The 13,700-nt window shown below is 52.1% G+C and overlaps 1 protein-coding gene across 1 annotated transcript in view; it reads right to left on the reverse strand.

The window, feature by feature from the left end:
• The window catches only part of Pxylp1 (2-phosphoxylose phosphatase 1), a 21,768-nt gene extending 8,388 nt beyond the window's left edge, over positions 1-13,380 (reverse strand). The window contains exons 1-2 of the mRNA XM_013029901.1: positions 13,305-13,380; positions 4,301-4,433 (exon numbers count right to left, since the gene is read on the reverse strand). Of these exons, the coding sequence (XP_012885355.1) occupies positions 4,301-4,379 (79 nt within the window). The 5' untranslated portion in view covers positions 4,380-4,433; positions 13,305-13,380. The remainder of the gene's footprint in view (positions 1-4,300; positions 4,434-13,304) is intronic.
• Positions 13,381-13,700: the final 320 nt, after the last annotated feature.

Consider the following 13,700-nt stretch of genomic DNA (forward strand, 5'->3'; position numbering starts at 1 on the left):
AAAAAAAAAAAAAAAGAAAGGCTTCTGTGAGGAGCTGTTCACCAGAGGCTCACGCCTGTCATCCTAGCTTCTCAGGAGGCTCAAATCTGAGGATCGTGGTTCGAAGCCAACCCAGGCAAGAAAGTCCATGAGATTCTTATCTCCATTAAGTACCAAAAAGCCAGAAGTGGAGCTATGGCTCACGTGGTTGCATGCTAGCCTTGAGTAAAAAAAAAAAAAAAAAAAAAAGCTCAGGGACAGTGCTCAGGCCCCAAGTTCAAGCCTAGTACCGGCAAATAAAAAATGAATAAAATTAAAATTAAAAAAATAAATTTATAAAAAAAAATAAATTTATGTGAGCTATGCGTCCATATGGATCAAGAGGTTTCCTGAAACTTTCTGCCCTTACACCAATGTTGCACAACACCACCAACCGATCCTTTTACAGAAGAAGAAACAGAGGCTTCCATGAGCCAAGAGTTTTCCCAGAAGTCTCTTTCTGTATAGTGGAACAACAATCATTTTATGGAAGAAAAGTTTCCCCGAGCCCAGGGCTTCCCTAAAGGTCTCAAACCACGGTGACCATCAAGTCTGTGTTAGGAAGCAGCAGCAAACCCCCAGGCTCTTGGGTGGGGAGGGCCACCTTCTCACAGCCTACATGCCCAATGCCCCCATGTGGGCCATGCCAGCAGAACATAGAGAGACCAGCACAGAACAAGCATTGAAGAAATGCCGGGGGCTGGGTGCTGGCGGCTCACGCCTGTCAGCCTAGCTACTCAGGAGGCTGAGATCTGAGGATCACAGTTCAAAGCCAGCCCAGGCAGGAAAGTCCGTGAGACTCTGATCTCTAATAAACCACTCAGAAAACCGGAAGTGGTGCTGTGGTGGCTCAAGTGGTAGAGTGCCAGTCATGAGCTGAAGAGCTGCGGGACAGCACCCAGGCCCAGAGTTTAAGACCCAAGACCAACAAAAAAAGAAAAAGAAATGCCGGCAGGGGGCCAGCAGGGAAGTCGTGATTGCAAAAGAGCCCAAAAAGCAGAAACCCCAAATAACGATACAGCATCCATCTGTCTTTCCCCACCGCCCTGGCTCTCTCCCCTGGCCTGGGCAGCCGCCTTTCACTTGTACATTCTTCAACAACAACAACACGCAGAGCTCGGAAGCACGAAACAGAAGATAGTTCATTAAATGCAATTAGCCCACGGTAAGCCACGGTAAGCACAGATAATGGCACTTAATAAAAATGCCTGGGTTCACCACACGCATTTCTCTGCCCAGAAGAAGAAATGTGCTGATTTCAAAGACTTGATTACTGAATCGTAACCCTGGTCATAGCCTTTGTGTATTCAAATAGCAACAGAAAAAAGAAACAAAAACAAAAACAACTACCAATCAGATGAAATAAAATCCACATTCATCCCAGAAGAACAAAACCATACTGTTGACTGAACACATGAGAAAAGCAAGTTGTATTTGATACTGCTCAGATATTCCTTACTATCAGTGCCAGTTGGCATTGAACACTGTCAAGAGAAATGAAGAAGTCCATATATTTCAGCACAAAGAAGAAAAAAGATGTTACATTATGAATGAGTGGTTTTAAAAAATCATAATAAGTGTAATGAATAGAGCAATTTGAAAGGAGGCAACTGAACTCGAAATTTCTACAGAAATGGGAAGAAAAAAAAGAGGAAGTTACACTTTACCTAGAAGCAGGAGAGCAGAAAGAACATGCATTTCTTGGTCTCTCGCCGTCCTAAACTATTGGGACAAGAATGACCAGCTCAGCTCCCGCCAGCCTCACCTAACCCTGCAAATTCTTTCCTAAAAAAAAAAGCTCTCCTCAGACAGAGGTACTTTCAGAGGCGTTATATAAGCAAAGACACACAAGGCCATTCAGTGGCACGGTGTGCGCTTCTGCAGCAGTGCCGCTGCGGACACATCCACCTATGTCCCTCGGGGCGGCCGGGGTCTCAGGGGAGAACTTAGTGCTGGTGACTCCCTTCACTGCCCGAAGCATGGAAAATGTCCAGTGCAAAGCTACACACAACTAAACTACTGAACGTCAAACCACGTTTTTTTGGGGAGGGGGGGAGGGTGTGGGATAAAAGATTCCTGTTGAACAGTTCATTAACCACCTGAAATATTTTTAAACCTCATATGTCTGCTTCTCTTGACCTCTTTTTCCAAATTCTGGAAGGATGAGATGAGGATTATTTATTTATTTATTTTTGGGTCCAGTCATGGGGCCTGAACTCTGGGCCTGGGCACTGTCCTCAGCTCTTCAGCTCAAGGCTAGCGCTCTACCACTTGAGCCACAGCGCCACTTCCAGCTTTTTTCTTTTTGCTTATGTGGGGCTGAGGAATCGAACCCAGGGCCTTAGGCATGCAAGGCAAGTGCTCTACCACTGAGCCACCTTCCCAGCCCCAGGATTATTTTTTTGTGGAGGGGGGGGTTAATCACTTGTGGGACTTGAACTCAGGGCCTGAGTGCTGAGCTCTTTTTTTTTTTTTTCCTCAAGGCTAGCACTCTACCACTTTGAGCCCACAACTCCACTTCCGGTTTTCTTTTCTGATGGTTCATCTCACCAGCTTTGCTGCCTGGGCTGGCTTTGAACTGTGATCCTCAGCACTCAGCCTCCTGAGTAGCTAGGATTATAGGTGTGAGCCACGGGCGCCCCACCTGAGATGAGGATTTTTAGTTCTCGTCACCATTAGAACAGCCCGGCACGTGACTCTTGGTTGTGCCTGGAGTCAGGAAGCTTGGCTGTGAGCCGTCTACATTTCACACCACCTCCTCCACTGCCCAGTGCCCATCCCACCTGAGCCTCACCATCACTGACTCATGGGTCACCTGCATCTCTGTCTCTGTCACCCGACCTGAGACAGAAAGGCTACCTCCCCACAGAGCTGTCCCGGGCAGTGATGGGTGCCAAGCCTTTGTCTCCTACCCATCGGGGTGAGATGGTGAAACAGGAGGCGGGTGACAGCAGAGACAAGAAGATTCCTAGCATCGCAGACACTTTCTCAGCCTCAAGTGCACAGCAACAGAAGAAGGGGAAGTAGGCTCAGCCTGCATTGAAGAACAGGTTGAGATGCATTCATTGAACCAACATCCAGGAGATGGCCGCCATGAGCTAGAGCAGCAAGGACTTCTGGGAAATAGAGGGACCCAGGACATGCTGCCTCCACTCCACCCCGACGGGGGGCAGACTCTGTGGGGCTAGTGGAAGGGGGGCGGGAGGCCCTGACGCACAGCCCTGACGCACGGAACCTTTGGGAGCCATGATGTTCCTGGAGGAGAAGCTGCAGGCATGGCCGGGAGGAAGGGGCAGCGCCCCAGGCGGAGGCGGGAGGGGTGGGCCACAGGGCACCGTGGCCAGCCACCGCTGAGGGCTTCACCCATCCAGGGACCAGGAGGGATGTATGCATGGGGACAGCACAGATTTGAGAGGCAGCTGAGCTCGGAGGTCTGGGTGAAGGAGGCTGGATGGGGAGAGGTTCACGGGGTGAACTTTGGCCTAGGGGAAGGTCAGTACTGGTGACCCATCTTCCTGACCCGACCTCAGAGACTCTAGTCCTGAAAGACTGAACATAAAACACATACCCACAACCCTCAAGGAGCAGCCAGCCGGGGGCCCACGGTCTGTGGGCTGTGGGTGGCTCAAGGTCCCTCTCTACCTTAGAAGCTGGGTGCGGGTGGGTCACTCTGTAATCCTAGCTACTCGGGAGGCTGAGAGAAGGAGGATTGCAAATCCAGGCCAGCTTGGGCAGGAAAAGTCTGTGAGATTCTTGTCACGGTAGAGGGAAGCTGAATGTGGGGCCTGTCCACTGTCATCCCAGCTCTAACTGGAAGCCGATCACCAGCTCAAGCACATACCCAGGCGGGAAGGGAGACTGAGGTCTCAAAAAAAAAAAACGAAAAACAAAGCAGCAAAAAAAGCACAGCTGGAGGGAGGCACGGTTCAGCGGCAGATCACCAGCCTAGCAAGTGTGAGGCCTTGAGTTAAAAAATCTCAGTACTAAAACAAGAAAAAAGAAAGAGCCTGGCAATCACCAGGCCGTTTTCGGAATCTGTGCAGAGGTAGAATGCGTGGGGAGAGGCCTGGGCTTTATCCTCACAACCAGGAGGGCAGAGCAGACCAGAACTTCGCTCTGTAGTTTAAGACTCCTGCTGCAACCATCCTCCGTGAGCACTGATAACATCCCCCCCCCGCCCCCCCGCCTTGGTGTTCAGATGTCTGTTCTTTCCAGAAGCGAAGGCTTGGGGGCCTCTGTTTCCCACGCCAGGGCCCGCGCTTGCGCCCCCCGCTGGACTCACAGAACTGCAGGCTGAGGCTCAGGAACGCGAGCAGGGCAGCCAGGGCCAGCAGCAGCAAGAAGCGATTGCGGAAAAGCATTATTGTTCTGTTCTACTTTCTCCTCATGGTTTCACCTCAAAGCGCGCGCCCGTCCTGCCAAAAGAGCAGAAGTGAAGAACAACAATGACAAAAGTATTCAGGGGGGAGAGAAAGCAATCGACCTGAAGCAATCAGCTGAACACCGTCCAGTTAGCCTATCTCCTTCCCGCCCCTGACAAGAGGCAGGGATCCCCAACCCTGAGGACAGTTAACATGTTTTCTTTTTTCTTTTTTTTTGTCGGCTGTGGGGCTTGAACTCTGGGCCTGGGCGCTGTCCCTCAGCTCTTCAGCTCAAGGCAGCTCACTACCACTTGAGCTACAGTGCCACTTCCAGCTTTCTGGTGGTTTATTGGAGATAGGAGTCTCACGGTCTCTCCTGTCCGGGCTGGCTTTGAACCTCGATCCTCAGATCTCAGCCTCCTGAGTAGCTAGGATTACAGGCGTGAGCCACCAGCGCCCAGCTCTCAGTTAACATGTTTTCTACCTTTGCCCTCTGCTAAGTCCAAGTGTCATCGCTCCCACAGGAAGAGAACAGTTCTCGAGTGCTGTGTTCACCTGTGATCATCACCAACGACTCATAGACATGCCATTTCCACAGAAAAGTCGGAGGCCTGTTTATTGAGCATTTACAATATGCCTGACAATGAAGTCTTCACAGGGATTGGCTCACAAGGATAGGGCCTTCTGCCTTTATACCTTCAGTCCCCTGACTCTAATTATGATCCTCCAGATCCACAGGTTCCAGACCTCCCTCCTCCGCTTAGGCGGTGACGGTCGCCACTGACATTCTTACGTAGCCGGTGCCACTGTGTCCACCTTGCTGATCCCTTTACAGTGAGCCAGCTGATGGGGAGAAGATCCTGCAACAGTAAGACTTATATGCATGGGGGCTTGTCTTCTTGTTTTTTTTTTTTTTTCCGTTGGTTAGCCATGGGGCTTGAACTCTGGGCCTGGGCGCTGTCCCTCAGCTTTTCAGCTCCAGGCGAGCGCTCTACCACTTTGATCCATGCACCACTTCCGGTTCTTGGGTGGTTCTTAGAGATAAGAGTTTCAGGGACTTTCCTGTCCTGGCTGGCTTTGAACCTCCATCCTCAGACCTCAGCCTCCTGAGTAGCTAGGATGACAGGCGTGAGCCATCAGCGCCCAGCTGTGGGGCTCATTTTGTGTTGCTACTCCTAGACTACTGAGGCTGCATGAGAGGGGGGCGGGCTGGTGTGCTGGAACCCAGCAAGCAGCCCCGGAAGGGGCTCTTTTCAAACAACCAGCTTGCTGGACAGCCGGCCAGGTGAATGGAGCCGCCCAGAGCACGCAGCCCCAGCCCAGCGCCGGCGGATGGCTCCTAGTGAAGTCTTCTCCCCATACCATGAGGAACCGGCCAGCACTCCACAGGCCCATGGCAAGCAAGGACACCAGCTGCTGTGTCTCAGCCAGCTTCAGTGCCGGGAGCTTCGTGGGAGAAGCACAAGGTGAGCTGACTGAAAGCCGGGGGCTGCTGGCCCTCCTGGCCGGGAAGTTCGATGGGATCGGATCGGGTCTCTCCCGCCAGCAGGCGGCATGGGCCGGTCTCTGCTCAGTGTCCATGGTTCTTCAATCCGCCTCATACTTTTTTGGGGGAAAGTGTCTATATTTAGGTCTAGATGTAAAAAACAAGGAGGGTGGAGCCGGGGAGCCAGATGGCTGGGCTGGTGTTAGTGCTGCTTAAACCACTGCCGATATTTGGACTCCTGTCATTTCTGCCTGACTGTAATTTTTCTTTTTTTTGGGGGGGGGTCCGGTCGTGGGGCCAGAACTCTGGGCCTGGGCGCTGTCCCTCAGCTCTTCAGCTCAAGGCTAGCGCTCTACCACTTGAGCCACAGCGCCACTTCCGGCTTTTTTCTTTTTGCTTATGTGGTGCTGAGGAATCGAACCCAGGGCCTCAGGCATGCAAAGCAAGCGCTCTACCACTGAGCCACCTTCCCAGCCCCTGACTGTAATTTTTCATTTGATGAATTACGGACATTCGATGCCCTCGCTCCCTCTCCTGGGTTTCTGGGTGGTCCTCTTTTAGACTCTTTCTGTATGTCGGTCCCGGGACTTGAACTCAGGACCTGGGCGCCATCCCTCAGCTCTTTTGCTCAAGGCGAGCACTCTACCACTTTGAGCCACAGCGCCACTTTTCCAGTTTTCTGGTGGTTCACTGGAGATAAGAGTCTCGTGGACTTTCCTACCTCGGCTGGCTTTGAACCATGATCTTCAGATCTCAGCCTCCTGAGTAGCTGGGATGACAGGCGGGAGCCACCGGCGCCATCCTCCTCAGGCCCTTCACCCCCAGACATCTGTTTGCCCCAAACACTCGTGGGGACACTGCTTTCCCAACTCCAGGCTGGACCTGGAGGGGTGCTCCATCCTCAGATGCCAGCCAGGCATGGTGTCACTGGTCCCTGTGCCAAACTCACACAGTTAAGACCTCAAACTCGGGACTCTGACAAGCGCTTTGAGTTCCCGCTGACACACAGACCAACAGAAAACCCAGCTAACTCCAGTGAGCCCCACAGTAAAGCTGAGCGGCTCAAGGAAACATTTTAGAGCCCAATCTTGAAAAGAGTCCAAGTGAATGCGCAGTTCCCACTACACTGTGGTAGACACTGCTTCTGAATGGAAAAGGAACATGCCAATGGCATGGGTTTTTTTGTTTTGTTTTGTTTTTAATGCAAGTGACTAGAAGTCTCCACAAAGTCTGAGCCGTTGGCGTGTGTGTGTGTGTGTGTGTGTTAGTCCTGGGGCTTGAATTTGGACACTCTCCCTAAGCTTTTGAGCTCAGGGCTGGTGTTCTACCACTTGAGTCACAGCGCCACTTCTGGTGGTTCATTGGAAATGAGGGTCTCACGGACTTTCCTGCCTGGGGGAGTAGCTAGGATTACAGGCGTGAGCACCAGAGCCCAGCTCCCATCCTGACCTCTCTTCCCCTTTCCTCCTAAGCACTGAGCTGATGATGAGGGTCAGGAACGCTGGATGATACCCATTTCCTGTTGGCCCACTGGCTCCGATTGCTTTGGAAGACAACCAACTCTGTGACCTTCCTGAAGCGTCATTCTTTTGCTTCTGTTAAGGCAGCCAGACCAGCTCGGCTACTGGACACGATCATTCTCATAGAGCGTGCGTGTGCTTGGGGTGGTTACAGGCGCACTCTGAGCTGCCCAGGCAGCCCTGGCGGGGCCTTGATTCAACGGACTGGACGCCACACTTAGATAAGACAAGAATGAGAACTCCATCACAGGAGCCTTTGTTCTTTGTGAACTCCGCTATTTGTTCTTATATACATGTCTGGGAAGATGATGGGGCAGGAGGTGACAGAAAAACCCCGGTTAACCCAGAGACCTCCCTGACATTCTCCTGAACAAGCCACGCAGCTTAGAAGCACGCCTCCAAGTGGGGTCATTCAGGGACTCAAAGACTTCGCTGGAGGCTGGGGGCTGGTGACTCAAGACTGTAATCCCAGCTACTGGGAAGGCTGAGATCTAAGGATCAAAGTTCTAAGCCAACCTGGGCAGAAAAGTCCATGAGACTCTTAATCTCCAATTAACTCCTAAACACACACACACACACACACACACACACACACACACACACACACACACACACACACACACACACACACACACACACACACACACACACACACTGGGAAGCCAAGATCCTTCCTTCCATTGCCTGCACTCTCCACAACCTGTCCTACCCCAGGTTGCTTGTCTCAGGGCACCCGATGGCGGCCACGCCCCCCAGTGTCCTTGCTACCGTGGTGGGAGGTGGAGGTGGAAGGGACCATCCTGCCCTTCTCCCAGGGGCTCTCTGGCCCGGGCACCCAGGCCCATGTCAATCACAGACCAGGCCTGGAGCAGCAGCAGCACCACCAAGTGAACCCTATCAAGACTGCTTTTACCTCCTGGCAGAGGCCCAGGTGGGAAGGATGAACAAAGGAGGCCTGAATAGAACTGAGGTTCTGTTAGGAGCTGCACAGAGGCCCGCCTGTGTCCACCGAACCATTATCCTAGCCTTGCCCTCCAGCTCCGGTGTGGAGCTGCAGCAGCCATCGAAGCATGTGGAGTCACGATGACAGGGTTAAGACTCAGCAGTGCGTGGCTCGCTCAGAAGCTAACTGGCCTTCAATTCCAAATCTGACATGGTTTGCAAACTACGCAGCATGGACCGCTTCCCTATCGCTTCCTTCCAAAAAGAATTTCAGGCTAATAACCTGCAGAGTTGTGATTTTTGTTTTTGGCAATACAGGGCAGGGGATGAGGGGTGGGGGGAAGGGGTTGGACTCAGGGTCTTGGTACTTGCTAGCCAGCGGGTGCTCTACCTCTTGAGCCAGGCCCTTAAACTTATTTATTTTGTGCCACCCCTGGGGCTTGAACTCAGGGCCTAGGTGTTGTCCCGGAGCTTTTTTGCTCAAGGTTAGTGCTCCACCACTTGAGCCACAATTCCACTTCTGGCTTTTTCTGAGTAGTTTATTAGAGATAAGAGTCTTGTTGACTTTCCTGGCTTCAAACTCAGCCTCACTTTTTTTTTTTTTTTTGGCCGGTCATGAGGCTTGAACCCGGCTTGGGCGCTATCCCTGTGCTCTTCAGCTCAAGGCGAGCGCTCTACCGCTTGAGCCACAACACCACTCCGGGTTTTCTAATGGTTTTATTGGAGATAAAAGAGTGTCTCTTTCTTCCCGGGCTGGCTTTGAACCGTGATCCTCAGATCTCAGCCTCCTGAGTAGCTAGGATGACAGGCGTGAGCCACCAGCATCCGGCTTCAGCCTCACTTCTGAGTAGCTAGGATTACAGAAGTGAGCCACTGATGCCTGGCTTAACTTAGTTTTATTTTTTTCTTTAGGTTTTGTTTTGTTTTTAGTAATTGCGTTACCTGTTTTTAAGATAAAGTTGAAGGCCCAACCTCAGAATGAGATCCTCCTTCCTCTGACTCCTGTGTAGACAGTACTGCAGGCATATACTACCATACAAGCTTATTGAGATGGGGTTGTTTTGCTTTTTCCTTAAGCTAGCCTTGAACTTCAACCCCTTCAATCTCAATCTGCAGTGCAGCTGGGTGCGAGTTAACACCCAGCCTAGCTTCTGTATTTTTTAAACCCATGAAATAGCTTTACATTTTTTTTTATTTGTCAAGTACAAGTTCCAACCACCGTCCTCCTTTGAGGGTCTCTCTCTCTAATTCCAGGCTAAACTTGTGAAGGCAGCTGATGATTTCTTGGGGCGAGAGAGTCAGCAACAACGAAGCCATGGAGCCAAGATCTTCACTTTTGCGGGCTCTTCAGTTACTTTCTCTGGCCTTATGCAAGAAGTGTGTGTTCCATCTGACTTTCTGAGGTTTTAGCAGCAGCCACATCTGAAACCGGTGTCCTGATTTTAGAATAGCTAGAGCAGCAGTAAGAATGCCCACAGAGCGGGGAACACACACTTGGCATAGATTTCCTCCCACTAGACTACTTAAAAAAAAAAAACCCTTACTATTTTCTTTTCAGATTTTTATTGTGCAAGCAAACTATATCAAACTAACAGTTTCTTAAGCGTCAAGGAGAGTGGATGAGATTTCAATTCGCAGCTGTAGAACTAGAAAGGCAAATGGCATAGAAAAAGGGTCTGAAAAAAAACAGGCACTAGTGGCTCATGCCTGTCTGAGATCTGAGGATCAGGGTTCAAAGCCAGCCCAGGGAAGGAAAGTCTGTGAGACTCTTCTCTCCAATGAACCATTGGAAAACCAGAAGTGGCGCTGTGGGTCAAGTGTAGAGTGCTCGCCCTGAGCACATAAGCTTAACCAGGTCCTGAGTTCAAGCCCTAGCCCTCACACATGTGCACATGTGCACACGCGCGCCAGTACATTTCCTGTACTGCGCGCAGAAGCAGGGTTTTGCACGGATGGGAGCTATAGCTACACATGTGGCATTCTGTCTAAAGAAGCCCACTACAGGGGGGCCCTGGGTACCCTGTGCTCCCTGTCGGGCCTCCAAGACCAGGAGCCAGACACTCGAGGGACCTCTACCACTGCCCATGGGCAGGAACACCATGCCTTCGAAACACGGTTCAGTTAACAGCTCTCACTCCTGGAGGGGGGCGGGGGCGGGGGCGGGGAGGCTGGCACAAGCCATCCTGCCACGGAGCTACCCAGATGTGGGCACCCAACAGTTTCCTGATTCAGATCCCAGAACACACTCTCAAAACAATTTTGTGTGTATGTACTTTGGCTAGATTCAAAGATTCATACCTATCATTCTAGCTACTCGGGAGGCATAGGTAGGAAGATCATCACACCCCCCCCCCCACTAAAAATAGACATTAACAAGACCTCATCCCAACAAGTGATGCTGGATGTTGTAGCTACGAATCAGGCAAAGGTAGGAAAGTATCAATCCAAGGCTACACCTGGAAAAAAGTGTCAGACTTTTCCTACTCCCTGCCCTGCCCCCCCAAGAAAACCCCTAAATCAGAGGGCTAGGGGCATAGATCAACTGCACACAAAGCGATGGAAAGGAAGAAGAGCGCAGGGCGCACTGCTCTAGATATTAACTTGGGGAAGAACCTGAATTGTGACGCAGTCCCAGGCCCTGGCTAAGGAAGCAGGGCCGAACTCCACATCTTAGTTCCACAAAGCGGGGTTCAGAGCTACACCCCAGGGCTCTCGGCCAGGGTTCCATCAGAAGTCTCGCTGCCAAATCTTCGGGCAGGGATGACAGCTCCAGCTCTCCACGCCAACCCCACGCCGCTGTGCCACAGTGCCAGACTCTATTCTTACAGCCTGAGTAATTCCTGGGCAAAGGACCAGACAACAACGGGGCGGGGGGTGCTCTCGACAGGGCGTGAGAGGTGAGAGTCCTCCCCACAGCCCTGTCCTGCTCGGCCGGCCGCGGCAGAGCTCCACGCTGCAGCCAAGCCTCCGTGAGACCCTGCCCAAACCATCCCGCGGGCTCTGCCGGGCCCGGCTCCTGGGGTGACCTGCATGGGAGCTGAGAACAGCTCCGGCTCTCGGGACACCAGCACCTCTGCTGCTAACTCAGCATCTGTGCACACACACAACCCCCTTTCCTGGCTTGGGGCTCACCTCTCCTGCCCGACCTTCAACTCAGCTCAGCTGCCACCTGCCTCTGGGGGCGATATCCTCCCAAATCAGCACCAGGGCACACATCCCCACCAACACCACAGTCCCCACCTGTCTCTTGGGCCACTTCCCCAGCCTTGGGGCATGGGGGCAGACACAGGAAAGGAAGGAGGTGGGGCACCAGTATGGACACCCACATGGAGAAGCCCTGCCCCGGCGCCTCCTGAAGGCATCTCCACGCCTCTTTTCTTTTCTTTCCTTTTTGTCGGTAGTGGGGCCTGAACTCTGGGTCTGGGCACTGCCCCTCAGCTCTTCAGCTCAAGACTAGTGCTCTAGTGCTTGAGCCACAGCACTACTTCCGGCTTTTTCTGCTTATGGGGTGCTGAGGAATCGAACTCAGCGCTTCATGCATGCAAGGCAAGCACTCTACCCCTGAGCCACCTTCCCAGTCCTCCATGCCTCTTTTCTTGCTAAGGTAAACCTGCTTTGGAAGGGGAATGCACCTGTCTTCTTCCTAGACATGCCACTGGACTACATTTCCCAGCCTACCTCTGGCAGAGATGTGATCACGTGCCTAAGCCCTGGCCAATGGAATGGCCAGGGCAGCAATTCAACACCTCTGAGCCTGGGCCTGTAAAATCCCCCCTGCCAGCCCCACTCCAACAACCTACTCCTGGTCCCTTCCTTTCAGCCTGGCAGCCCAAGTTCCCTACTCACTTCTTAGAGGACGGCCACCCCACCAGTGATGCTGTCAGGAACAGGCCCTTTTGGCCTTGTGTAAGCAAAACGTAAATGCCTACCGTATTTCAGCCAAGAAACGTTCTTTGATTTGTTTGATCAGCAGTGAGCAGCCCTGCTAAATAAAGCTCCCCGGGGCTCCTGGAACTGGGCGAGGAGGAATCCTTAGGCTAAAAGCTGAACCTTCCGGAATGAGCTGGGTGTTCTCTGGGGGGCCTGCCAGACACCGGGCCCCTGGGTGAGCAGTGACAATGCTGCAGGAATGGGAGCTGTGTGTGCTGTGGGGGGGAGGGCGGGGCGGGGGAACAAACCCTGTGGGCATCAGGTAGGAGGTCCGGCATCCAGCTGAGAAGCCCAACGCCCCTTCTTAAATCAGCAACCCCAGTAAAAACGCCAGTGAAAAGAACAGCGCTCTGCAATTACTCACTGTAAGCAGAATCGTTAAAAAACAGCACCCGCAAGGCAGCTGCTAGCTCGCTGGCTAGACCATCCGCAGACACCAGGGGAAGAGGCACAAAAGAAATCCGAAAATCATACACTGTGAACTTAGGAGGCGCCAGAGACTCGGGAATGAGGCTGAGTCGGCCTTGCTTAGATCTGCCTGCCTGCTGACGTCAGCCACCGCCTAAAATACACTTTCTTTCTCAAGAAGACAGCATTTTTTTTTTAAACTTTGGAAATGGAGCCAAAAAGAATAAGGAAACAAAGAAAACGACCAAGTCCATGCCAAGGCCTTCTACCACAAATGCCCCAAGCTTTGACTTTTTGGGTCTGTGTTTCCAGTAGAAACCGGGATGGAGATAGATTGTAACAAAGAGAGTCCCCCCACACTCCACACACCCCACAATAGCTTACATCTATAATCCCTGCCACTCAGGAGGTAGAGATTGGTAATTCAAGGCCAACCTGGACAAAAAGTTAGAGAGACCTCATCTCACCTGATTAGCTGGGTGTGGTGGGGTGCCGGTGGCCCCAGCTGTGTAGGAAGCTTAGGTAGAGGAAGATCACGATCAGATGCAGGACTTGGGCAAAAAAAATGACAGCTCCCATCTGAACAGTAACTAAAGCCCCAAAGGGGTAGATGTGTGACTCCAGGGGAAAAACACCTACCCAGCAAGAGCTCCAGGGCTGGAGTCTCAGTTCCACTTGTGGGTTTTTGGTGATCATTTGGAGATAAGCGTCTCCCCGACTTTCTTGCCAGGCTTCAAAGGACAGTCCTCAGATTTCAGCCTCCAGAGGAGCTAGAATTACTGGCCTGACAGCTCTGGGCCACAGGGTTGTTTTAAATCATTAACTTCTTCCTTGTCCCTGTGACCCCTCCCACCTTCACTGAGGAATCTTTTGGCCAAAAGGCAAATAAATGGCTTTCTCCCAACAACTGCCTTGTCCTGAGCAGGTGCGGAGGCTGAAATCTCCCCACTACCACTGGCAGGATCTGAAATAAACTCCCATCTTTTCCCCTGCAACCTGCACCACCCAGTGGTATCCTTCCTCCTCCCCCCCCAA

Source organism: Dipodomys ordii, unplaced genomic scaffold (assembly GCF_000151885.1).
Source record: "Dipodomys ordii isolate 6190 unplaced genomic scaffold, Dord_2.0 Scaffold124, whole genome shotgun sequence".
Classification (NCBI taxonomy): Eukaryota; Metazoa; Chordata; class Mammalia; order Rodentia; family Heteromyidae; genus Dipodomys; species Dipodomys ordii.